A 25,611-nucleotide genomic window follows, 5' to 3' on the forward strand; every position below is an offset into this window, starting at 1 on the left:
GCCATGCTTTACTCTACAATAAGAGGTTATCAGTTCAGAAAGAAGCCACTCTTCTGGAATGTTCCCGGTGGTTTTATAGCATTATCACATCAGAATGATGCAGGTACTCTTTGTAGCCCATAAAAATATCATCTGGTTTGTGGAATGGAAATAGTTGGCCTAAGCCAGACAAAAAACACAAAACTTGATATGTTTGGTGTTGTTTCTCACATGCTTATATACATTGGATTAGTGTAATGAAAAGTTCTAGGGAATATGAGTTTTTCCGCCTTCAGCCTCTGGCACTGATAAGATCTGATTATGGTTTTCATGCATGTAGCTGTGGAAAGGTATTTTGGTGAAGATTTCTGAGGTGGTACAAAATTGAAAAGATTTCTGGAGATGGATGTTAAGTGTCATCAGTTGCTAGAACATCTCAAAAAGATGTTAGAAAATAACTGTTGCTTGTTATTTTGGCATTCTTCAACAACGTCATACACTGAGACAAAAACTGACAACAGCTACTGTCACAAAACAAAAAGGAGAAAATGGGTTACAGGCTTTCATTTTTGGGCATTATGATTCTCTAAAATGTTTTTAGTCAGAGGTAACTTCAGCAAACCTTTGCTTCTTACTGATTTATTCCATTTAGTAAAGACAATTAAACTAGAAGTCTGACTGTAGGTATATAAATGAGTGAAATGGTTTTTGTGAATTACTTGACTGTTGCAAGACGAACCTCTTTTAGGGCACAGCGCTCCAAGGTCCAACCAGGTGTTCCAGGAGAAACTCATGAATAGTGCTCTGAGTCTGATGCTCTCAGGGCTGAGCAGCCTGAATCGGTGCTACTGCTCCAAAAGTGGCCTCCCCTCTGGCTTCCTCAGGTGTGAGCTTTATTGGCCCCCTAATCCTGCTCATGCGCAGTAGGGGCCCGCCCTAATCAGGCACAGGTGGGCTTAACACAAGCTCATGCCCACTGCCTGGCAATTAGTGCCACCTGGTTGCCTCCTTCGGAGCACCGCGCTCACCTGATCGTGCCACTGGAGCTTTGTCTCAGCACCGCTCTAACTTGGTTGTGCCACTAGAGCTCTTCACCAGTAGGGTGAGGCTTGAGTGGCCCAGTGGGTTAGCGCGCGGTGTTTATACAGACACAACCTGACCAATGCTGAGGCCGTAGGTTCGAGCCTCACCCTACGGGTGAAGAGCTCTAGTGGCGCCACCAAGTTAGAGCGGTGCTGAGACAAAGCTCCAGTGGCACAATCAGGTTAGCGCGGTGCTCCGCTCGACAAATGGTTTATATAGCATAAAATGTCCTGTATAGTTTTCAGATGTGGCTTTCCTTTCTCTGTAATTGAAAAATATAAAACTGGTGTCAATATTTTTACTGCCAGAAAAATTATGTGCCTTTTGGATACTAGATAAGTGTTTGCTACTGTTGTGTGTATACATAGTGCACACTATAGATATATAGATAGATATAGATTAATAATGGAAAATACCAAAAAGTGGCACGTAGACAGCTCCTGTTATCTTCCTGTGCTCTCCACACTGGCATCATTTATGGTACTTCTAAAGATTTTGTTATTAGCCCCATTCATGTTGCTATGAGCTTGCTTTTTGTCCTTTTAGTTTGTCCCTGAATCTGAAGTCCTACCCAAGTGGCAGATGAGGACACATCTTTAGCTATTTAGATAGAAATTATCAGTTGCAAAAATGTGAAAATATGCTTTTCGTATGCAATTGGTACAGATATTTTAGAAGTGTCCTAAAATGGAAGGGATTTTTTTTTTTTAAGGCAGGTTCTAGTTTTGATAATGAAGCTGTATTCTGCTTGCTTAGGAAGTAGAAATTTGAGAGCCAAGCCTTTGGATCTTCTAAATCAGCTTGTTTTCAGGCTGCCTGACTGGAGCCATCTGGCTTCAATGTCTTAGTAAAGTGGCAAGAAACGAGGCAGGATTCCAATATGCATTTTTCAAAGTTGCACACTGTGTGGAAAATTCTGATTTGGAAAAAAAAGCATTTTATTCCATCATGGAAACTTGTAACTTAGTTCTTTTTATTTGCTTACCTAGGAGTAATTAATGATGAAAGAATTATGTTACCTAAAAATACACTCTCAGTACTATTTTTGTATCACAACTATTAGAAAAAATGGGATCTAGATGAGATGTACAGAACTCTTAAAACTGAGTCGTGTTATTTCAAAGATGCTGATATCCTTCATGTTAAAACGAATTAAAAGTTTGACTTTCAAATGCATTATGATTATTATATATAATAAAATCTCTTTTGTCTTCAACACATACAGGTTTGGATAAATTGCCATTGGCAGATATATTTGGGGGTTTTTACCTTTTTCAGTAATTTTGAGTGAATTCTTAAATTCCAAGTAACAGTTGTCTCTTCAAACTTGTGTTAAGAATAGTAAGAGGGGGAAAAATAAGAGCTAACTGGATGGGGCTACTTAAGTAACTGATACGTAACCAAGTGGCTTAAAAAGCAATTTTAAGGAAGACAAAGGAAAACTGAATAACTGAATGACAAATTGCTAACTGAGCAAGAGAAAAATGGCTTGTTCTACAGCTAAAACATCACTTTTTTGTTGTTTGTTTATTTAAAGTTGAGGAACTAAAAAAAAAAAAAAAAAAAAAAAAAAAAGAGGAAAAATTATACTCCTTCTACATGTTGTAGGGATTGTGACATGTTCTTTTTATGACCTTGAAGAAGCTCCAAGAGATGCAAGAAGATCTAGATTTGTTTATTTTGACCTATATTAGACTGCAAAACTGCTGGTTAGTTCAAATGAATCAGCCATTGTTCATGTTGAACTACAGGTTTCAAACATGATTCTCAACAACACACTGAGCACATTATTTTTCTGGGATAATTTTTGCTGTATTTGTGTGTACAAAGCTAGCAAAATGAGGTTTAACTCATCAAGGACTAGTACTGAAATAAAGAAATGCTGAAAATATTAAAATGTTCTTACTGCTACTTTTTATTAGAATACATTTTAATATTTACATTGTTTTATTTTTATATTCAATATCTTTTTGCCTGTAAATATTTGCACAATATGTTAGAGTACTTCTTTTCCTCCAAACAGAACAGCACTTTTCTGATGTCGTACTTAGTGAAGAATACCTCAACCTTGGTGTAGAGCAGGTGTGTGGTCTTATATCCAGTGACAAACTCACAATTGCCTCAGAAGAAAAGGTAGGACCATCAGTATCCCAGTATTCTTTTTATCTTTTGGGTTGAGAGAGCAAGTTTGCTCTTATCATTCTTCTGCACTTGTTAGAAAACATTCTTTGTTTCCTCAGTGAAATTAGGCCTTTTTTGTTCAATGCCTAAAGAATTTTTCATAAAATATATTAAATCACGTAACCCTTTGTTCTTTGAAAAAAATGGAAACCTAATTAAGTGGGAATTCCTTCTCATCTTCAAGCAGAACAAAAAGAACATGTGCTGAGAATCACATACACGGGAGTTTGGTTTACCAAAGGATAAATTACTCAAAAATAGTAGTTCAAAGAGCAAGTGAATGCCATCTACTAACTTTAACATCAGTGGTGCCACAAAGGTCCCCACTCTGTACTTATAGGTGGACTGTATAGCCTAACTGAACAAATGTGGGTTGTAGAGGAGATTACTGGGGAGCTTGGTATAATGAAATTTTAATCTAAATGTGTTGGCTCACCTTTAGCACTTTTAAAGCCATTTATTTGAAACTGTGATCATCAGTTAGCCCAGTGCATCTCTGAACTTCTCATGGTTTTCAGGTTGCAGATGTATTAATTTCGAGCTTTTGAATCCAGTTGTGATCAATTTAAACTATGTTGGATTTGGGTTTTTTGTTGTTTTGTTTTTGGGGTTTTTTCCCCAAGGGGCGTACAGTTGGACTAACACCTCTGTTCAAATGAGGTCAAATTGTATTCAGAATCATGTTTCAATACTGACTTGTATGGTTACATAGTATTCCGTGTTAAAATATTTTTAAAACTTTCAATTGAATAGCTATCTGCCTTCCCTGTAACTAGCAAAATTGTTTCCCATAACACCTTGAAGATCCAGATCTATCACTTTGACTTAGATACATACGATGCTGCTTCTGTGGAGCATCATTAAGGTTATAATACTCCAGTGTATGAAGAGCTGCTGTGAAACAGGAGAAAGTAGGCTTGAGAACACTTTTTCTAGAAGTGATAAGTACTTTGACGATGCAGCAGGTCGATTCCCCGAGAAAGGAAGAAAGCTCTGGGGATTGCAATGTTGCTGCTGCTGTGTCAGTGGTTTGCCTCATTTTATTGGATTTTGAGTATCAGTGAAATCCCTGTGTGCATTTTGTCAATGCAGCACAGCTATCCTTGAAAGACCAGCCGAGAAAAGTGATGGAAAAAAAGACTGGCTAATGCATCTTAAGAATTTTGTAGTGGGTAAATACAGAAATAAGGGGACTTGTAACTTTTCTCATTTTCTTAGGGATTTTAATCTAAGCACAAAAAAAGCACATTTTAGAGGCACACTGATATTTTCATACTAATGAACTTGTAAGTCAAGGGACTCATACTTGTTTGTTTTCTGGAAGGTGTTTGAAGCAGTGATAGCGTGGGTAAACCATGACAAAGATGTAAGGCAGGAGCTAATGGCACGCCTGATGGAGCACGTTCGGCTGCCTTTGCTTTCCCGTGAATATTTAGTTCAGGTAAGCAAAAAAGGAATATTAATTCTTCTGCACAGGAATTTTTCTGGGGTATTTTGGTGGTTTGGTTTGGTTTGGCTTGGTTTCTTCTATATGTCAGATTATTTTAAATTTAAACAACAGTGTAATGTAATGTCTTACTGATAGTAAAAATAAACAGCAACTACCACATATGCAGCTGCATATATGCATATCCAGAGTCAAATGAGGGACTGCCACAGAGAGGATGACATATGTAACTAATTTATCTGTTTTGCTGACTACTTTTCATACCATAATTTGAGCAACTTAATTTGCTGTGGTCAGGTTAGCTTTCATTTGTAATATGATCTTTGAAGCAAGGTTTGGTTCCATAAATGAATTTTCAATATGTTTAATTGTTTAACAATATGGGTTAAGCTGACTAGGAATTAATGACAAAGGAAACATTCATTTACCTGGTTCAGATAATTTTATAAATTTTACAAATTTTCATTTACCTGGTTCAGATAAATTATAAAATTTTTCAATTTTATAAGCTCGTTTTGAGTATTGTGGTGACAGGGCAAATATTTAAGAATGAAAATATGAGTTCAATAGTAACATTGGTTAGTAGGTTCAGTAGTGGGGTAGTAGGTGCTTATTCTTTAAATTCTGTTTTTGTGCTAGGAATTTCCTCCATTTTGAGTGGGTTGTTTTGGGTTAGTTGTTGGTTTGGGGTCTTTTTTGGGTCTGTTTTGTTTTTTAGTGTTGTGGAGTGGCTTAGTCCTTTGTTAAAATAGTCTGCACTACTCCCCCATTAAAGAGTTCTGTACTCTCTGTATTTGAAAAGTAAACAAATGTGTCTGTAAGAAAAGTGATTTACCTTGCCTAATATTGTTTCTTCCACTTACTAATTGAGAGTCAGCATCTGTTTGTTTTTTTTCCTTTTCAATGACTGCATATTCCCATCACATAAATTTGTCTCTTAAGTGCAGTTAAATGAAAGTCTAAAAAGCTAATCTGTAATTGTGTGATATAACACAGGCTTTCTTACACTTCAGATTGTGATTTGTGTTTTACTTCCCCTAACATGCTCAGACCTTGTTAAACTTCTGTTAATAAACAGAGAGTTGAAGAGGAAATACTGGTTAAGAACAGCAGCGCTTGTAAAGATTACCTCATAGAAGCTATGAAGTATCACTTGCTGCCAACTGAGCAACGAGCACTGATGAAAAGCACTCGAACAAAACTGAGAACACCCACTAGCCTTCCAAAAGTAAGACACTTCTTTTTTTTTTCCCCCCAATGTACTTACTTCTTCAGAGTCCATTTTAAAAAGATTCTGTGAGAGCAAAACTGTCACTTGGGATATTCCAGTAAGAAATTTTTGTACCAAAATAATTTATCACAAATATAAAACAAGTGATTAGCTTTATACTCCATACTTTTTCTGATAGAGATGTTTTAGTCTCTCACCTGTACATAGCACCACCACTCCAATAAATATTTTCAGTAAGTGCATCAGTGTTTGAGAAATAATTATAGGAAAGTAAACCTGTTTTTTTTGTTGGTTAGTTGGTTTAAAAAAACAAACAAGTAACAAACAAAACAGCAAAGACTGAAGCTTCTTAAGTGAGACATTTCATTCAATTTTTAGATAAATATTGCCTTTTGTTCATTATAGCAGAAAATGAAACAAACATTAGGTATTACCTTCTTTTCCCAAGGAAGTAAGGAAGTTTTCTCATGGTGCTATTGTGGCAACTGCAGTAATGGAATAGATTCCATGCAGCAGACTTAGCACATTTCTCTCAAAGCAACCAGATAAGGCTTATGTGATAGATGGTCACAGTTCCATGTAACATCTTTTAGATAGAGTTCTTGTACCTGAGGTCAGAGTAAGATGTGAAGATACACAGCAGGATTTGCTTGTTCTTTGTAGCTCTGCCTAGATCCTAATTGTTTCATGCTTTTCTACCTCAGATATTTCCTCTGGACACAATAATTACAAGTACTTTGCCTAGCTTGCAAGACTTTAATTTCTTAATTAGAAGAGCCATACTTATCTGTTTCTTTTGCAAGAGTGTGCTTTATTTTTTTAACACTTTTCTGATCTTTAGTGTGCTCTCATATATGCAAATAACTAGCAAATATTATAATCTCTCTTTTAGTTGATGATGGTAGTCGGAGGACAGGCACCAAAGGCAATTCGCAGTGTTGAGTGCTATGATTTTAAAGAAGAACGCTGGCATCAGGTGGCTGAGTTGCCTTCCAGAAGATGCAGAGCTGGTAAATTATGCCTGTTTTTTTTGCAGCTGGTAATGCTCCAGAATTTCGGTATCTGTACAAAGCATCATCTTTTCTTTAGAAGAGTGCGTAAGATATTTATCTGGGAAGGGCTATGCCTTGAATTTGGTGATCATCCTTAAAAACCAAATTACTTGGTAATTGGGAACAATACAAGTTTGATAATGCTCTTGATTTATTATTTGGTTTGTAAAAAAAGGGCTTTATTTCCTCCCATAGATATAGAGGGTTAAGAAGTTTAAATATTAATGCATTATAATAATGAGTAATTTTACTATCAAAATAAATTAGATGAAGAATGTGAAGAAGTGACTGATACTAAATATGAAAAATGTGATCTTAAAGCAGCCACGATAATTAAGTAAGAAGAAATTCAGCAAGCTTTATATTCACAGTGTGAGCAAAAAGCGTCAGAACTTGTGGTGCTTAGTATAGTGCTGAATGAAGTGTGGCTATAGGACACTGTCAAAAGCCTAGCAGTGTAGTGAGCACTGTAAATTGCCACGTGTCTGCATACTAGGTCAGTATGGAATAAAATTAATTAACAAAGGGACTAAACTGTTTATTTTCTTCCTGTTTCCCTGGTCTTAGGAATGGTGTACATGGGAGGCATGGTTTATGCTGTTGGTGGTTTCAATGGTTCTTTGAGAGTTCGCACAGTAGATTCCTATGATCCAGTGAAGGACCAGTGGACAAGTGTTGCTAATATGCAAGACAGGAGAAGTACACTAGGAGCAGCTGTATTAAATGGCCTTCTTTATGCTGTGGGAGGATTTGATGGGAGTACAGGTATAATTGCCTTTTTACTCTGCTGAATTGCTTTGACTACTCTTGACATAACTGTATCAAATTTGAATGTCTTTTTCCTGGTAGCTGTGATGAAACCAAGCATGCAGGTAGCCTGGCATCTTGTGTAATGTGCTTTAGTTACATCCTTCTACCCTGAACAGTGGACTGTTTGCTCCTAAGAGGTTAGGCTTAATGACTAGTGACTCTTTCAGAAGTTTCCTTTTGGTATTCCTTCAGAGTCCTTAACCCATGGTTAACCTTAACCACATCTTATGTGGACCCAAAAATTACCTGGACTCTATTTTGTCCTGTTTGCATATGAACTATATCTCTACATTTTTATATAGTGTAAATAGGATTACAAACAGCTTTCTCCGACCTGTGAGAAGGCTCTGTACATACACTGTTCTTTCTTTTCACGGATGCATTAAACCATTTCTGTAGAGATGATCCTTTTTCTTAACCATTACAGAAGCATATATAGGAGAGAACATTATGACTTAATAAAAAAAATGAAAAATTCTTCAGTTTTTTTCTTTTCTAATTCCACTAAAACTTTTATTGCTTTGCCCAGTGATGGATACCAAGAATAGGTTGACTGTAATTTGCTATCTAAAGTTCCTTTTGCACAGTAATTTAACTGTCATTAAAATGAAATAATTTGAATTTTCAGATACTAAGAATTTCTTCGAAGGTAGACAGTATGTTGGACCTACATTTATAGAGAAAATGTTATATTGTCTTCATAGGTTTATCATCAGTTGAAGTTTACAACTTGAAGACTAACGAGTGGTTTCATGTAGCTCCAATGAACACAAGAAGAAGTAGTGTTGGTGTAGGTGTTGTTGGAGGTAAGCTAGCAAATGATGTTAAAAGAAGAGGAGGGGAGCAATGCCATAATTTACCCTACTGCCTTTTCTCAATTTGGAAAACTTCAGAAAATACTTTGCTCAACCTGTTAACTCAAATGGTATGAACACAATAGTTCTACTTGGTTTTGACCAGCTTTTAGTGTAGCTGTTTTAACTGGTTTCTTTTTTTTCAGAGCTTTCACTGTGCCTGAGGCCAGCTGAGGAAAAGCTTGCTTCTTGATTAAAGGCAGGGTAGATGTCTTGCATTTCATCTAGGCTATTTAAAATTTTTTGTTCTTCTTAAGTACTGTCTGCCTTTTGCATCTTAAAAAATGGCAAGAGCACTAGTGTACTATTTAAAACTATTTACAAAATAGAAACCAAATAACTGAGTGACAACAGGTTCTGATCAGGAGCTAATCAAGAGAATGATGACTCCCCTTCAACCTGCGTGCCACAGAAATTTGCAGGTTTCTGTTGTTTACCCTTTTAGGTAAGCTGTATGCTGTTGGTGGCTATGATGGGGCATCACGTCAGTGCCTTAGTTCAGTGGAATGCTATGATGCTAACACAAACGAGTGGACCTATGTTGCAGAAATGGGCACTAGACGGAGTGGAGCAGGTGAGTAGACAAAAATCAACTATCCTTGTAAAACTGAATCAAATTTGTGGTTTAAAAATGCAAAACTGCCCTACAAAGAAAGAGTCAGTCTGTTAACAGCGAATATCTTTCCTTGCTTCTTCATACTTTTCTTCTTCTTCTGATAACTTCTGAAGTTTATAGCATACAGATTAATATTCATTGATTGTGACAATCAATTTAATATCACCTAAATACCGAAGGGTCAAAATCTAACTGGCAAGGATGAAAAAATGTTGTTTCTTCAGAGGTGTCTCTTTGCCAGTGTAGGACCGATTTTTCTAAATAGTGTTTTCAGTTTGACTTTGTGTGAACTGTGACTAGAATTTCACCTCTCTGGACGACTTGTTCTGCATTCTGATTCACTGCATAAAAATTTGTCCTTGTGCATTCCTAAGTTTGTATTACTTGTTTCATCCTATTACTTCCACTTATGTACCCTTTGTTTCATCTTGAGTAGTTCTCATCACCTGGTGTTTGCATCCTTTGGATATGTATAGGCTACTACATGATACCCTTATCATTTAGCCAAGGTATATCCATTTATTTCTTTATAGTCTTAAAAATCCCTTCTTTTTTTTTTCTTTTTGTGGATTTGTCTTTCTTTCTTGCAATGTATATTTCTATTTAAAAACATCAAAAGTGCCAGTGGTACTCTGCTTTCATTTAATGAAATGGTACTTCCAAAGCTACAAATTTACTTAAACATTTTCATTATGTATTTATATTATGGACTCAAATCTCATTTACTGTTCACTGACTGCTGTCTTTTGGCATGTCAGTTTTTTCAACTCTCAGAAGTTGTTTTGTTTTTTTTTCTTTTTCTCTAGATGCATTCCCATTAACTTTTTCAAGTCTAATTGTATGCTGTTGTTTTCCTGCATCTGTTTTTCAGTTGTCACTCTTTTGCCAAGTACTCCATGGTGCTTTTTAGTAACACTCTTCAAATATCCATTGGTGATTGCATTAATGTACTTCGTCATTGGAAGAGTATGCTTAGTAGATGATTAATAATCATCCCAGCTTTTCACCTTGCCTTCCATTATTCTTTATTAATGCTGAATATTTTTAAATCTGTTTAATGATGTTTAAATTGAGTCCAAATTATTTCAGAACTCTGTAAAAGTATTAAAAGCATTATTAAAATTAAGATATTTAGCTTGTGATACTTCCATTATTCCAGTACAAAATCAGCAAGCTGATATGTTCCTTATTGGTAACAGTAATGTTTTGATTGTATTTCTAAACTAAACTATGACATTAATGAAAGAAAGATTGATACACTAATCTCAAGAAAGCAGTTGTCTTGTGAAATTTCTAGTTAATCAGGCTGTGAATTTTTGAGGTAAGTTCTGGGTTAAAAACTGGCCAGAGCTGCAGGAAGGGTACTGTTAAATACTACTCCCTAATATTGGCAAGTTTTGAGGAAAATATTTATATAAAATGGGCAAATTACAAGTATCTTTTTAAAGACCAATAGTGTTGGTGGGTTGTGACAAAGCTTCATTTTGCAGTCTGCATGCACACCCATTTTATCTCAGCATTTATTTATTTTTTTTAATATGCTGGTTTTGCGAACTATCATTGTGCTTGTAGACTACTTATATGCTATGCTATATTTTTACTTCAAAAAATGTTTAATTACTTCAGAAATTTAATGCCTTAGATACACTAATTGCTGGGACCTTTCTGCCTCTTCCCTCCCTCCCCTTGTCCCAGAGTTCAGGACCTTCTGCTGCCTTTTACCTTGACCTCTGATTTTAAAAACCTGTAAATAAATAGAGAGGTAAAGTAAATGTAGTCAATTATTTCAGATTCATATGTCTGAGTAAAATAATGAACATTCTTCTCTGCCACTCTGGCAAATATATGGAACATTATATTTGTGCATGGGGAAGAAGTGGGCAGTAATGTTAAAATCATGACTATTGATTGAGCTTGGATGTAGTGGCCAAATATCCAAAATCACCATAACTGTTTCAACAGGCCATCAGTCCTGGTGGTATGTTTTTTAACTAAAGGGAATATTGTTCCTCTACTAAAACTTTGGATCTCTGGTCATCTCAAGGAACTTTATTCCATCTCTTCTGTTCCTACTGCTTTACCTTCAGAGGTTAATCCTCAGTTACTCTTCTTTAGTACCAACTGCTTCTCAGTTGATCAGTGTAAGGACAGATCTGTTTCCAGCAACATAATGGAATGAGGAACTTCAGATCCAGGTATAGACCATTTGGGAGGGATTAGAGTTATAAGACAGGGTCCTGAAAAATGGGAATTAAAAAAAAGAAAAACAGAGGAGAATTCAGAAGGCGGCAACAAGAGGATGCGGACAAAACTGGGTGTGGGATTAAGGAAAAATGATGCACCAAACAGGAATAGAGCTGTCAAAAGAAAAAAAAACAACAAACCAAACAAAAAAATGACAATGTGGTAGAGGGAAAACTCTACACACTGAATAGGAAGGTCGGTTACTACACAGAATGCCTGTGTGGGTGGATTTATGTCGCATTGCATATTTAAACTAAAAATCTTAGCCCTCCTCTGGCTCTGTAATGCTTAATGCTACAAAAGATGAACATTATCCCACCTAATAAATTTATCAGAGTGAGAGAAAGGAAAGCTGTCACACTACACTGTGACGTGATAGCTAGAAATAATAGCAATCAAAGAGGACTTAAGTTAATTGGGAAGGATATGGGGAAATGTAAGTAGTGAGTATCACTGATAAAGCATTAGATAGCATGATTTATAAAGCAGTGTCCTATTAAGAAGCTATTTTTCAGATTTGCAGGACCAGTGAACTCTTCCATGTTTCCTTCCCCTTTTCCTTTAATCATTAAAAATCTGTCTTTTTAAGAAGCAAATTTAGTTATTTTGGCGGCAGTCATTTCTTTCCCCATATAGGAATGACTTTTATATACAATATGAGTGATATGTTTTCAAAGATATTTCAGCTAGTGATAGAAGTCTCAGGGTTCTTTTTTATTTTTAACCCAATTGTGCTTTTATTTTTTTTCTTTTTTGCTTTTTTTAAAATTTCTGCCTGAAGGACTTAACTGATCTTTTGCATTCATATTTGCTGTTTCCTTTTAATAAAAATTTGAAGCTGTGCCCTTTCCATGGAAACCTTTAAGGACTATATTTGCAAATCTGTATCTTAGCTTTGAGAATCTTAAATGTGACATATAGCAGATTTCTCAATGTACTTTCATGGTAGTATTGTTTTCAGTTGTATTTATGGTCCATGACTCAGAAGTTTTAATGCAAAAACTCTCTACATTTCTAAAATGTGTTATGTTTGCATTCTGATTGTCCTAATAGTGCATTATAAAGTGAGGAATAAACAGGCCTTCCTTTCTGCTTCTCCTATTACCACTTTTTTAATGTGTGCAGCCTGATTAGCAAGTAGACATAGACTAGCTTTATTTATTCCTTCATCCCAAGCCTACAGATAGATAAATTTTTGTTGCCCAGGAGACCCTAGAAGTAAAGGAGAACCTTTAATATCCTTTTGAATGTTTTGATAATTGAGGCTTGGTTCAAGGAATCTTGCTGGTGTTCTCCAAATTCCAGAAGAGGAAGGTGCTAAGGTGCTCACTTTGTTTACTTTTGTTTGATACATATGTTTACAAGGTATTTCAACACTTCAGTGGAAACATCTCTGTTGTATAATGTCTATCCATTTGGCTCTTATCCTTCATACTGCACAGTTTTTATTTTATAAAAATTCACTTATGCTGAATCATCAATAGTATCATCTAGTTGGATTTCTGTAATGTTGTCTGAGCACACTCCTTTACTGCCACTTCTAATGAGTCCTGTATTTCAACAGTCCTCATTTTCCTGCATGTCATTTTTCATCCACAATTTTCTACATCTTTTCTTGCAGATCAGTTCTGGTCTTTATATGCTGCAATGTGATGTGCATGCAAAACATCAGTGTCTTGCTGTAGTTACTGTCATTTTGCTTTAATGCATCCTGGCCCAAATGTTTTCTGAAATATTTCCTAATATTGACTGGATGAGGGATTTATGTTAGTGGACGTAATATATATTGCTTCTCCTTTGTATGAACCATTCTCTGGTTAATTTTGAGGATTTTCATTTTTTTCACAGGTGTTGGTGTGTTAAACAATTTATTGTATGCAGTGGGTGGTCACGATGGCCCTTTGGTACGAAAAAGTGTTGAAGTGTTTGATCCTGTCGCCAGCACATGGAAGCAGGTTGCAGACATGAACATGTGCAGAAGGAATGCAGGTATACGCAGCAGTTATTTTAAAATAATAGCACTAATGTTATTTGGTGGTAATAGTGTGTTCTTGGATTGCTGCTGCTTTTGTGATGTTGCAGAATAGAAACCATGCTTTTATGGAGTGAACAAGCTAATTGCTAATTTCTAGTATTTGTGTCCTGCCCTCCTTTAGGAGTGTGCGCTGTAAACGGTCTCTTGTACGTAGTTGGTGGAGATGATGGTTCCTGTAATTTATCAACAGTGGAATATTATAATCCAACAACTGATAAATGGACAGTTGTGTCATCTTGTATGAGTACAGGAAGAAGCTATGCAGGTAACTCGTATAGATAATTGCTTAACAGACTTTTTGCAGTGTAACAGCCAGAATAAGATATTTGACAAAGCAGCCAAAGAAATTCCAATTTAAGGTATGAAGAATCTGGTGGTACATTTTGAGTGATGACTTCAAACAATTATTCATTACATGGAAAACATTGTATTACACTCTACTCAGGAGGGATTCAGCATGTAATTGGTGAATCAGAGAGAATTCTGGTATGACTAGTCCTCTGTTTAACAAGTTTTGTGTCTCAATCTAGAGAGGTCCAGTTTTGAAGTTCATTAGGATTTCAAATTTAGATGAGAGCTGTTACAAGAATCTTTTCTTTGAGTTATTGCTGTTTCTCAAATGTGCTAAAAGTGAATGTTAAGAATAAATTTTGCTATATCAAAATTACACTTGAGTAATGGCAATTTTTTCCAAGTGATAGGAAGGTTCAGTGATTTCAGGCACTTTTGTCCGAAATTAGGGAAAACGCAAACATTGATGCCGGTGCACAGTGTGTTTTGTTATAATAGTTGCAAAGTATTCTATTAAAATTTTATTTTCATATTCTTGAATTTTTAAAAATACTACTTTAAAATTTGTCTTTTCTTCTTCCTCTAGGTGTTACAGTTATTGACAAACCATTATGATTAGCTAAAGGATTTTCACCTTGATTATGCACTAGAAGCAGTCTTCAAGTGTATTTGAAGTGACTGAGTATGTAAGCACTTCTCTACTTGTAGCTGCACTTTGAGTCACAGTGGAAGATGTGACTGTCTACAATTACTGATGACAGATGATGAAGATTACTCTAGGTAGAAGCAATGGATAGGATTATTCTGCATTTGAGCAGAAGCTGATTGAACTTTTGAAGTCTAGTGGGCCATTTCTTTTTTACTCCAAGGTCTTCAAAAAATAAAAAAGAACCACTTTCATAAGGACCGACTTACATCAGTCATGACTGAGAAACAGATTGTCAGTGAAGAATGGTGTGTATTCTGGTGAAAGTAAATTTTTGTCTTATTTTTTCCAGAGACTAATAAATATATTTAAAGAAATGAACTGTCAGTCTTCATAGTAGGTATTGAATCCCACCTCAGTAATTCAAGCTGGCATGGGGTAAAGTTGTTTCCTTTTATAAAACTTTTTGTTACATAACTATAATATGTGCATATGTTTGTGTGAGCCCAAGTTGCTTTCTATTTAAATACTTCAAAACCTGATTTTACTATTTATAATTTGGCACAGTACTTTGAATATGCCAGTACTATGTTGTAAAACAGAGTTGTATTTTTTGATATGTAACAATGCTTAACACTACTAATTACTGCTGAAGGAGAGATCAGATGCTGTTAATGCTTCCTGAACAGATGTAACTTCAAGATCTTTTTAATAAAAATGTTGTCTGTACTTATTTTTTTTGTTGTTGTTCACATTTTAGATGTTGCTTCTTTCTTACCTTTTTATCCAAAAGGTGATTTGGCATGAAAGTAACTTAAAATTTATAATGAATGTATGAAATTGCGTTTAACTTGCATGGCACTAGGGCCTATTTATGTGTGTAACCTTAGCCTTTACTAGCTAATATCTGAGCATACTGTGTGTGGCCATGCTTCTAAAGCAGCTTTTTTTTTTTTTTTTTTTTTTTTTTTTTTTTGTCTTGGAAGGCCTCCTTTTAACATGACCAAAGTTATTGTCATATTTGAGACATTTTCTTCAAATAAAAGTTTGTATATTGTTTCCTAATGCCAGCATGTTGCTTAAAACTTGTGTTTTTCAATACAAGTCTGAAACCAAGTAATCTTTTTTCTTTTTTTTTCTTTTTTCTTTGTGGGTGGGGAGGGTAAAGCTGGTGTCTTACAAGCTCTCACTGGAAACAAATTGAGAATTATTATTAAGTTTTAGAAACTATTTTTGTAAGTATCACTGGTTTGTTACTGAAAGCTTTGGTTTTCCGCGAGGTAAGGTAGCATTCACCTCAAGTTCCAGTGAAACTATTTGAGCTGTGAAATTCATTAAAAGGTTGAAATTAACATTTTCTTGGCAGCTGCTGAAATTAAACGTTTGCATTTTACTGCTAGTTACCGTATGACGCATTGAGCGTTTCGCGTGAGTTTAACCAGAAATATTTTATTTGAATTGTAGACCTGTATTATTTGTATAATTTCACCCGCACGCTGCGCAGCTCCCTGCAGGGGTCTCTGGCCCATCGCTCCCGCGCCGTACCGCGGCCTTTCCCTCGCCCTCCCGCACGGCAGGAAGCCCGTGCGCTGGCAGACGGCTGCCACCCCTCCCCTGCACAAAGGCTGCGAAGCTGGTTGCTCTCCAGAAGAGAGCCCCTCGCGATTCACACCGCAGCCCCAGCGCAACGCTTGTGCCCCCGGAGTCACGGCCGCTTTAAATCAGCCTCAGGAGCGGCACGGGTGTCGGTAACGCGCAGCGGCAGCTCCTCTCAAGAACGATCCGTCGCCTGCTGCCTGCTGCCTGCTGCCTGCTGCCGGCCGCCGCCCGGTGCGTCGCGCTCAGACTTCTCCCCTCCTGTGATTTGCCTGAAGGCTCTCCCGCCTGCCACGCCCCGGTGGGCCGTGTGGGGACCGGCGGCGGGGGGCACCCCGGCAGTGTTACGGGGTGCAGTAAGAACCACGCCCGCCTCCGCCCACCCGCGCTACCGGTCTCCTTCTCATCACGTCTTTGACGTCACCCGGCCTCCCTCCCGCCTCATTGGTCACCGGTCGAGGTCTCACTATTCTCACTCCACCCCTCCAGCCAATGGGTGCGCGGGAGGCGCAGGTGCGTCCCGGTCGTGCTCACGCCTGACTCTCCGCCGCTGCCCTCCGCCAGCCAATGGACGCCGCGCCGGGTCGTGCTGGGCGGCCAATGGGAGGGCGCAGTTCCAGCTCCGGCGGCCTCCGCGGTTGTTATTGCTGCTGCTGCTGCCGGGAACGCCTCGGCGAGAGGAGCCGCTGCTGTCGCTCAGGTGAGGAAGCGTGCGCGGGGTTCTCTTACTGGGGGAGAGAGCGGCCGCAGTCTGACCCCCATCCCCGCCGCCCCGGTACGGTGTTGGGGTGCGGGACCCCGGCGGGCTGCGCGGCTCTTCCCGCTGGCACTCTCCTACCGTACCTCCCGGCGGAAGGCCGGCTGAGCGCGGGTGCCGCCAGCCGGGCCTCTCGTTGGGGACGCTCCCCTCGGCCTTCCCCTTGATGCCGTGCTCCCCAACGCGTTTGCCAGGGTCTGTCCGTGTTCTGGCAGGAGTGGAGGGGACGGGCGAGGCGGCTGCAGGCGCGGGCTGGCCTCTGGGCCATCGGGTAGCCGGCTGCTTCCTGGGGAGGGTGACCATCTTCGCATGTACGCACAGGTTCAGGAGGTGGGGTGTAAAGCTTCCTCGGTACGTGCTGTGGGGTATTCGCCGTTAATAAAGTGGTACCTAAGAAACGATCGCCTTTCGGTGCTGTTGTGAAGGTTGAAAACCGTAAACTAATGTTTCTGGATACAGAGCTTGGTGTAATGTGTTGAACCTCGTCTGAGCATATCAACCAGAGACTAATCGGCGTCGTTCCTCTGGCCTGGGAGCTGTACATGTATGTGATTTACAGTGGAAGATGGACCTGTTAGAGGAGGCCCAGAGAGGCACCACAAAAGTTATTGGAAGGCACATCGCCTGTTGAGAGAGTCCGAGACAGCTGAGGTTGTTTAGCCTGAAGAAAAGAAGGCTCTCTGGAGACCTTACTGCAGCCTTTCAGGGGTTTATAATAAAGATGGAAAAAGGCTTTTTTTGCTGAGGCCTCTAGCAGAAAGACTAGGGGCAATAGTTTTAAATTAGAGAAAGGTAGGTTTAGATTGGACACAAGCATGTTTTCTACGTTGAGGGTGGTGAGACAGTTGATTGTCTAGGGAAGTTGTGGCTGGCCCCTCCCTGGAAGTGGTGAAGGCCAGGTTGGATGGGGCTTCGGGCAGCCCTATCAAGTAAAAGAAGTCCCTATCCTTGGCAAGGGGATTGGACTACATGAACTTTAAAAGTCCCTTCCAGCCCAAGCCAACAAGGCAGCCCACTCTGGAAATGGCAGTTCTGGATACCTGCAGGAATGCAGCCTCTGTGCTTTTGGAAGCTCTGATGAACACTACATATGGAAGGGTGGATTGCTTCAAGACAGCTTCATTCTGAAGGCAGTTTGCTGGGTTAATGTAGTTTGCATGGATTCTGGCTCACAGCTAGGAGCAGAGTGAGGCTAGATAATAGGAGATAATGGTTAATTTAATTTCTAAATCTGCTTTGAAACTTTGTGTTCTTTTGGTACTGAGTTACAATTATCCTGTGAAAGACTTGAAATAAAATTGGGTAATAAATGGTATTTCTTTATGCTTTTGCTTCCTTGACCAAACCTTAAAACTTGAGAGCTGATTCTTTTTCAAATTGGTTAGCCTCTTAGGCCAATCTTAAGCTTTGTTTTTTTACACTACTCTCCACAAAGAATCTTTCTTTCCCTTTCATCTTTTACTTTAAAACTAGGTAACAACTAAGATCAATGATGGGTTTTTTTCTTCTGAGGATTATCTTTTTATTAACTTATTTTTCTCAAAATTTGCAGGTTACTTACAACTGTAGAAGAACTGTAATTGTGATGCTTTATGGTTGAACAATGGCAATGAATGACAGCATTAATGTCTTGAACTCTGCTTACCTGGCAGTGGAATATATAGACTCTTTCTTGCCTGACAATCCCCTTCAGCAGCCTTTCAAAAATGCCTGGAATTACATGCTGGATAACTACACAAAGTTCCAGATTGCGACTTGGGGATCACTTCTAGTTCATGAAGTTTCATACTTCCTGCTCTGTGTTCCTGGATTTGTCTTTCAATTTATACCATACATGCAAAAGTATAAAATTCAGCAGGTAAGACAAAGTTGTGAGCTACACACTTCCTTATTTGTCGTTGAATACATGAAGTAGAACATACAGTTGCAGTATCTTAGTTTCCAATTTCTATGGCTGCCATTCCTCTATCGTGAGGGCATCCTGGATGTGACAGCATGTAAGGGGAGAAAGAGAAGTGGATTTTGGAGAAAGAAAAGAGTTATTTCGGAGGGAGAGTATTTGTTTCCACCATGTTGGTATATAGAGAAGAGGCTGTTTTAATACCTTTGTTAACAAAGGTTTGATATTCTTCATGTAAGTTTGTATAACAGCAGATAAAGGCATAATAGAATTAAGAGTTTCTGGTGGTAGAGGTGTGTGTTAGCATTATGAAGGAAATTACTTGGTCTGCTTATTTCAAAGTATTTCTATGACTCATGAAAGCATTTTTAAGTATTTTAACAATGGAGAAAGCATAGGATGGACAGCACATTCCTAATTGGTAGCAAATGCTACCGATAGGTAGCTACCTAAAGATGATAGTTTTCCTCCTACTTCTTTGTAATATGAATTAGAAATTAGTAATACCAGCTGCTGAAATTAATACAGCAAAGACTGGATGTTTTCAAGGCAACTTATTTCTTCATAAGCTTATGGGTTTGGCTTCTCTTTGTATTATTTAGCTATAGAAATACATTCTATTATTTTAGCTAGGGAAATACAAACTTACATGTTTGTTAGTCTGTTGAATATGAAGAGTTCCTGCTAATTACAGTAACTGAAATAATAAATAACTAGTTTGGGGCAAGTGGCAAGAACAACCTCTGTTAATAAAAACTTACTTTAAATTCTACAGAAAGCTAGTTTAGAAAAGCAAGAGGTTTTGATGAAACAGAATCCAATCCTATGTAATTTGCATTATGGGAGGACCTGCAATCTGTCTTCTGAGGTGAAATGGAGCTGCATCCAAAGAAATGTTTGCAGCTCTTAAGTTATGTAGGTAACACAACTGATTCTTTTTCCTTCTTCTTAGGATAAACCAGAAACATGGGAAAAACAGTGGAAGTGTTTCAAAACACTCCTCTTCAATCACTTTTTCATTCAGCTTCCTCTGATTTGTGGCACCTATTACTTCACAGAGTATTTTAACATTCCATATGACTGGGAAGAGATGCCCAGATGGTAGGTAGATTTTTCTGGTATGTTGGTGCTAATATGCGGTAATTTTTTTTGTGATTAAATTGTGTTTGTTAATCTTGCTTCTACTCATACTTAACTGCTATAATAGCTAATTAGAAATCTCTATATTGCTCTGTTACTCAGAAGGGGGGTATTAGGAGGGAGATTATATGGAAGTGAAGCAAGTTTCATGATGGCATTGGTTAAATGTTGAATTTTTGGGTTTTTTTTTAAATCTAACATTCTATGATTCCTCCTAAGTGTTTCTTCCTTCTACCTTCTTTTACATCATAGCAGCAGTGTGCTTCTCAAAGTAGAGAATGCTTCACATTCTCCTTTTTTGCACTAAATTGGTAGACTTTTAAACAAACCTGAATTGATTATAAAGATATTTTCATATTGTGGTGCTTTTTAGCTGTTCTTTGCAACAGAAGTTCAGATTTCTCAAAAATGTATTTTCTGTCTGGTTAAGATAGTGCAAATCTTAGGCTTCGATACTTACATCTTATAGAGTCTATAGATGTTTTTATAGACTGTAATATTGAAATGTCAGTTTGTTACACTGCATGATAATTCACATATCAACAGGTGACCTGGTAGGTAGAAGGAGTAGTATGCTTGGCAGTTCTTCTTTGAAGTACATTAAAATGGTAATATCAATGCACTGTTACTCCGTCAGTAATATACTTAAACATTTCCCACCCTTACTAGGATCTAGCTATTCTGTCTTTCAAGGTTGTGCATCTGCTATTATGTTCTATAATTAAAAGTTTTTCTTCTTTCTAAAGGTATGTTCTCGTTGCCCAGTGTTTTGGATGTGCAGTGATTGAGGATGCCTGGCACTATTTTCTGCATCGATTGCTACATCACAAGAGAATATACAAGTATATTCATAAGGTTCACCATGAGTTTGCTGTAAGTATTCATTGTTTGTTATTTTTTAAATTGTATTTTGTAATAATGTGGTTTCACCCAACTTACTGAAAGGTCTTATTTGAAAGATTTAGGAACTTTGAATCTGACAGTGGGTTTTATGTCTTTAGGTCTTTGTAAAGAACAGTAATCTGTTTTATTTCTGAAAGCACTTCTGTAATTTTGTTTAATGAGAATGAAAGGTGGCACTCAACTCTTTGGAAATTTGATCATATCTGTTGAGCTAGGCAAAATCAAGTTTTTAAAGGTGTGTGTTACATGCTTACTGATTGCAAAGGGAGAGGGGAAATGGTGGGGTACTGGTTTTGATTGTCTGTTCTTTGCCACCTAGGGTGTTATCCAGAGTGTACCAATCCCCAGAACATGATCCAGATGCTCTTGCATGGCCTGGTTGTGTGCATGATATGTGTCAGATATATGGTTCAGGGCATATAATGGATGTAGGCCTCTGGAAGCAGTACAGCCTGTTGGGTGACACTGCATTGTGAGCACAGTGCAGTACAGAGATGTTTTGGGTGGTTCTGCATTTTTAGCATTGTTGGAATTGACATTGAGTACAAGGTAATGAGCCATGCTTGGCTGGAGGTGGTACTATCCTGAGCCAGGTATGGCCCAGCAGTGCTTACACCTTATGGTTGGTATAGCTATGTTAAGATGGTGTTGTCTGTGGCTCATAGAAACCTGTGCTGCTGTGATTGTCTACTGCTGTATTTCAGTGTAGAACCCATACTGTGCCTAAGGTAAACAGCAAGATACCGGGTCAGAGGGGTGCTTTGTACAGGCTGTGATAATAGAGAAGCTTGGTATTCCTTGATGTGTGCATGTGTGTGTACATCTGCAGCACTGGCTCTTCTCTTGCTCTTGGCAGCCCCTCAGGTTTCTAGCAGGAGCAGCTTCCAGCCATTAATTCTGAGTGGTTAGCAGTTCACACAAAAGTGGTCTGTAGGCTAATTGTGTCTTCACAAAAAACTTTCCCTGATAGAAAAGGTTACGATTTTTAAATCTCTCAAGCTAAATCAGACTTTATTTTCATCTGATAATCAAACTTACAACCTTAAGCGCTAATTTTTTAAAAAAAAAATTAATTTTCTATGGTGGTCTGCTTTTGAAAACTCTATGGAAATTCTTCTGAAAACCAAATATAGAAATGACCAGAGGCGGTGCATGTATATTTGTATTAAAAAATACACATACATAAATAAAAGGATTTAATGTCAATCTTGCAATAATATTTGAACACTAAGAATTTATCTTAGAAATCCATTTTTAAAATAGTTAAAAGGCTTCCCTTATCTTTTGCAATTTTTAAGTGAATCCTAACTCTGAAAATATTTTGGCTCCCTTCTTCCTTCTGCTTCCAAGACTGGATGTATAGCAAATATGATAAGAGCTTCCCAAACACTTCACATATTCCTGAAATAATGCTATAGGCTTGGGTAAGGGTAAGCCTAAATAAAAGATTTCATTTTTGCTACTAGTAGTGGAGTTTGGAACTGGTAATGGAATAATAATCCTGATGATTTTGGAATACTGTTTTCCCAATGAGGAGCTGAGCATCCAGGTTAAGGCCCTTGTGTAGGCAGACCATTTCCTTTATGCACAACATCATTATCTTTGTCCTGTTGGGACCCTGTAGGGTAATGGGGAGAATACGACAAAATGATGATTCTGATCATCAGGGTATAGAAAATCGAAAATGGTTACTGTTTTCCTGTCTGTTAACTCTTTCTAGTCACCATTTGGAATGCAAGCAGAATATGCACATCCTCTGGAAACACTTATCCTTGGAGCTGGCTTTTTTATTGGAATTGTTGTTTTCTGTAACCACGTGATTCTTCTGTGGGCGTGGGTGATATGTCGCTTGATGGAAACCATTGATGTACACAGGTGAAATCTTTATTGCTTTTTAATAATTGCTTTTTCTCTTCTCCTTAAGCCTGTCTTAACCTTACCTGTTTCTTTCATGGAGCTTCACTGTTACTTTGTGCTGAAATGCTTTTATACATCATATATATAAAAGAATAAAACATATTGAACAGTTACACTGTCTTCTGTTTTGAGATAGTGTTAGTAAAGTATTGCTGGTTAAAAGTGTGTAGGCTGTAGCTAGAGAATCTTGAGAGTTACAGAAGATAGGTGCCTCATTAGGATGTCTGGCTCTTCGTATTGGTGTACAAGTGACCTTATGCACGTTAGAACACTAATAATAAATTACAAAATATGATATGCCATCCAACAGTTCTTTCTGCTTAATACTTTCAGTAATTTTTTCCTGGACAAGAGAAACTTTAGGCTGTACAATTAATGACTGTCTTTTAAATAAATAAATAGTTTTTTGTTTTTGTTTTTGTTTTTTTTTTTTTTGTGGTAGATACAAAGGGCAAGACTTCTTGTTTCTGTAGTATATCTGACTGTTTTCAGACTTCGCTCTGAAATTCCAGTGCCAATCCCAGTAGGGTTAGGTGGGTTTATCTGCAAATGAATGATCTTTTCTTTCCTGGGTTCAAGAGGAAGGGCAAAGTCAGACTTCATTTTTTGAAATACTAGTATTAGACTTGACCTTGTACCTGTAAATATATTATGAAGCATATGATGTATAACTATATGTAGTTATACATATGAGTGTCAAGTGTTACAGTGGAACATGAGCTCATCATACTATGTAGGAGTTACATACATGTAACTCATCATACACGATTGCTGGCTGGCTTACATTAGGTTTTGTAAACTGAGATATGTGTCGTGACATATCATAAAGTAGTTGATGCAAAATATGAATATTCCTTACTATTACCTTACTTATTGTTACTTATTATTACTATTGCCTTATTGTTCTTTGTTCACAATGAATCACCTGGCAGTGTCTCCACTAGGTGGTGGTAAGATGCTTTACAGTACCGCTAAGCAAGAGTTGAAATCCCTCTGAGGCATACTACTCTGATTTTCATATTACTTGAATCATATCTTTTGAGTTTTAAATATTTGAAGAACTTGCAATAAGTTGAAAGTAAGAATGAAACTACAACTTTAGCAGATTTGAGATGTTGAGCTGATACTCGTAGCTTGTCACTGAAAGACATTGTTTCAAGTTCTTCCTTCCTAACATCACTTTTGAGTAAGTTAAAGCTGTTAAGCCAGCAGAAAGTCAGTCACTGTGTTGTGGGTTTTTTGTTTGTTTGGGGTTTTTTTGGGTTTTTTTAGATGATTTGTTTAAATATTTTTTGTGTTGCCTAATAAACTAAGCTGAAAGTTTCAGCAAGTGGCACAGGCCACTGGGGGATAGTTAACAGAAGTCTTTGGGTAGGATTGGGTGGATCTTCTGATTACTACAGGGCCTTGTAATAGCAAAAAATCTTTTGATTTTATAAAAACAAGTTAATGCTTATATTTTGTGGTTTGTATCTGGGAAAAAAATCCTTAATATGGTTGTTTATTTTTTCTCCCTCCCCTGAAGTGGCTACGATGTTCCGCTGAATCCTCTTCATTTGGTGCCTTTCTATGCTGGGGCCCGTTTTCATGATTTCCATCACATGAACTTTATCGGCAATTATGCTTCAACCTTCACGTGGTGGGACAGAATCTTTGGTACAGACTCTCAATTCATTGCCTATAAAGAAAAAGAGAACAAGCAACAACTCATAACAAAGAAGAAGGCTAACTAAATTTCAAGTGTAAAAATTCTGATGCTAATACTGGTAGTCAGTTTTGCTTTACTGTAAAGCAAAATTAATGATGACGTGTTAAGCGTGAATCTTGTTCCTTGGCTACTAAGTGGTAGGGAAAAATGGCTAATTGTACTGCAGTATCTTCCTAATGGGAATGCTTTCTATTTTCTATGTAAGTACTGCATATATTTTAACTACAGATTTAAGGATGATGCAAAAAACCCCCCCTGAGATGATGTGTGTCTATCCCTTTTTTTAATGGGAAAAAAAAAAATCAATTTTATCTTTAATGTTCTTCACTTTGGATCCAGGTAGAATTGTATATGTACACTGAAATTGGACTTAGTTTTTTTAAAGATATATTCTTAAATTTGTAATATCCAATAGCAGAACATATTAACTAGTATCATCACTGTGTTATTTAAATATTGAGTAAAGGTTGCTTAAAACCAAAACATTTGTTAATGGGAAGCTTGGAAAGGCCTTTTGCACACTGGATAATGTAAACTGTTAATAACAGAATACTTGGCTAACCATGAATTAGCAGAGACATTCCTGATCTAGATTTATTATGTTATTTTAGATTACAGGTAAATATAGTAAAAGTTTTTATTTGAAGAAACTGTTTTTTGCTGCTCTCTTGAAGTTGGTCTGTCAGTGTACTTAGCATTTACATTACATTCTTCTGTATGTGTTGTAATTTGCTGAACTGACTTGTTGCTATATTTGCACTTGTGACTGAAGAAATAAATGTGGTTTGGTTTCATGCATTTGTTACACCTTTCTTACGTTTTTTAATACAAAGCTGTGATAAAAAACAAGTAGGTTATAGCATCTTACTCTGCTCCTCTCTTTAATGAAGAAGTGTTTTTCTTTTAGTATGGTCTACAAAAGTTCTATCTACTTACAGAGACAGCAGTAAGGAATGGAAATGGAGAATGTGGTAAATTCTGCTGGTTTGTGTTTTGAAGGACTTGGATACCCAGTCTTGTTGCTACCCAGTATAGCAACAGCTTTTTAGCCAAGTGCATTCTCACTCTTATTGTTTCACAAACTAGAATCTCAAAGTCTGATATTTGAGATCTATTATAATAGAAGCAGTTGTTTAATATTGTTGAATCTACTGAACTATGTGTGTGCTACACAGGAAATATCAGTAGAAGTATTTAAGAAGAGCTTAAATCCTTATAAAG

General features: G+C 37.5%; 2 protein-coding genes across 7 annotated transcripts in view; both read left to right on the forward strand.

Moving 5' to 3' along the window:
- The window catches only part of KLHL2 (kelch like family member 2), a 54,894-nt gene extending 39,026 nt beyond the window's left edge, over nt 1–15,868 (forward strand). For all 6 annotated transcript variants that reach the window (XM_071743094.1, XM_071743096.1, XM_071743098.1 and 3 more), the window contains 10 exons: nt 3,086–3,195; nt 4,568–4,684; nt 5,769–5,918; nt 6,814–6,931; nt 7,541–7,738; nt 8,488–8,589; nt 9,083–9,211; nt 13,346–13,486; nt 13,654–13,797; nt 14,410–15,868. In XM_071743094.1, coding sequence (XP_071599195.1) covers nt 3,086–3,195; nt 4,568–4,684; nt 5,769–5,918; nt 6,814–6,931; nt 7,541–7,738; nt 8,488–8,589; nt 9,083–9,211; nt 13,346–13,486; nt 13,654–13,797; nt 14,410–14,438 — 1,238 coding nt within the window. In that variant the 3' untranslated portion in view covers nt 14,439–15,868. The remainder of the gene's footprint in view (nt 1–3,085; nt 3,196–4,567; nt 4,685–5,768; nt 5,919–6,813; nt 6,932–7,540; nt 7,739–8,487; nt 8,590–9,082; nt 9,212–13,345; nt 13,487–13,653; nt 13,798–14,409) is intronic.
- Nucleotides 15,869–16,559: 691 nt separating this feature from the next.
- On the forward strand, nt 16,560–25,188 carry MSMO1 (methylsterol monooxygenase 1). Its single transcript, XM_071743115.1, has 6 exons — nt 16,560–16,765; nt 18,375–18,680; nt 19,675–19,823; nt 20,609–20,735; nt 22,486–22,640; nt 24,208–25,188. The coding sequence occupies exons 2-6, from the start codon at nt 18,426–18,428 to the stop codon at nt 24,413–24,415; spliced, it is 894 nt and encodes a 297-aa protein (XP_071599216.1). The 5' UTR covers nt 16,560–16,765; nt 18,375–18,425; the 3' UTR covers nt 24,416–25,188.
- Nucleotides 25,189–25,611: the final 423 nt, after the last annotated feature.

This window comes from Heliangelus exortis, chromosome 4 (genome assembly GCF_036169615.1).
Source record: "Heliangelus exortis chromosome 4, bHelExo1.hap1, whole genome shotgun sequence".
In the NCBI taxonomy this organism is placed as follows: Eukaryota; Metazoa; Chordata; class Aves; order Apodiformes; family Trochilidae; genus Heliangelus; species Heliangelus exortis.

Bases quoted from the DNA above. Each gene is read 5' to 3' on its own strand.
- MSMO1 (XM_071743115.1), top strand. From the start codon at position 18,426: ATGGCAATGAATGACAGCATTAATGTCTTGAACTCTGCTTACCTGGCA. The intron at 18,681-19,674 runs GTAAGACAAAGT...CCTTCTTCTTAG, and splicing joins AAAAGTATAAAATTCAGCAG to GATAAACCAGAAACATGGGA. The intron at 19,824-20,608 runs GTAGGTAGATTT...TTCTTTCTAAAG, and splicing joins TGGGAAGAGATGCCCAGATG to GTATGTTCTCGTTGCCCAGT.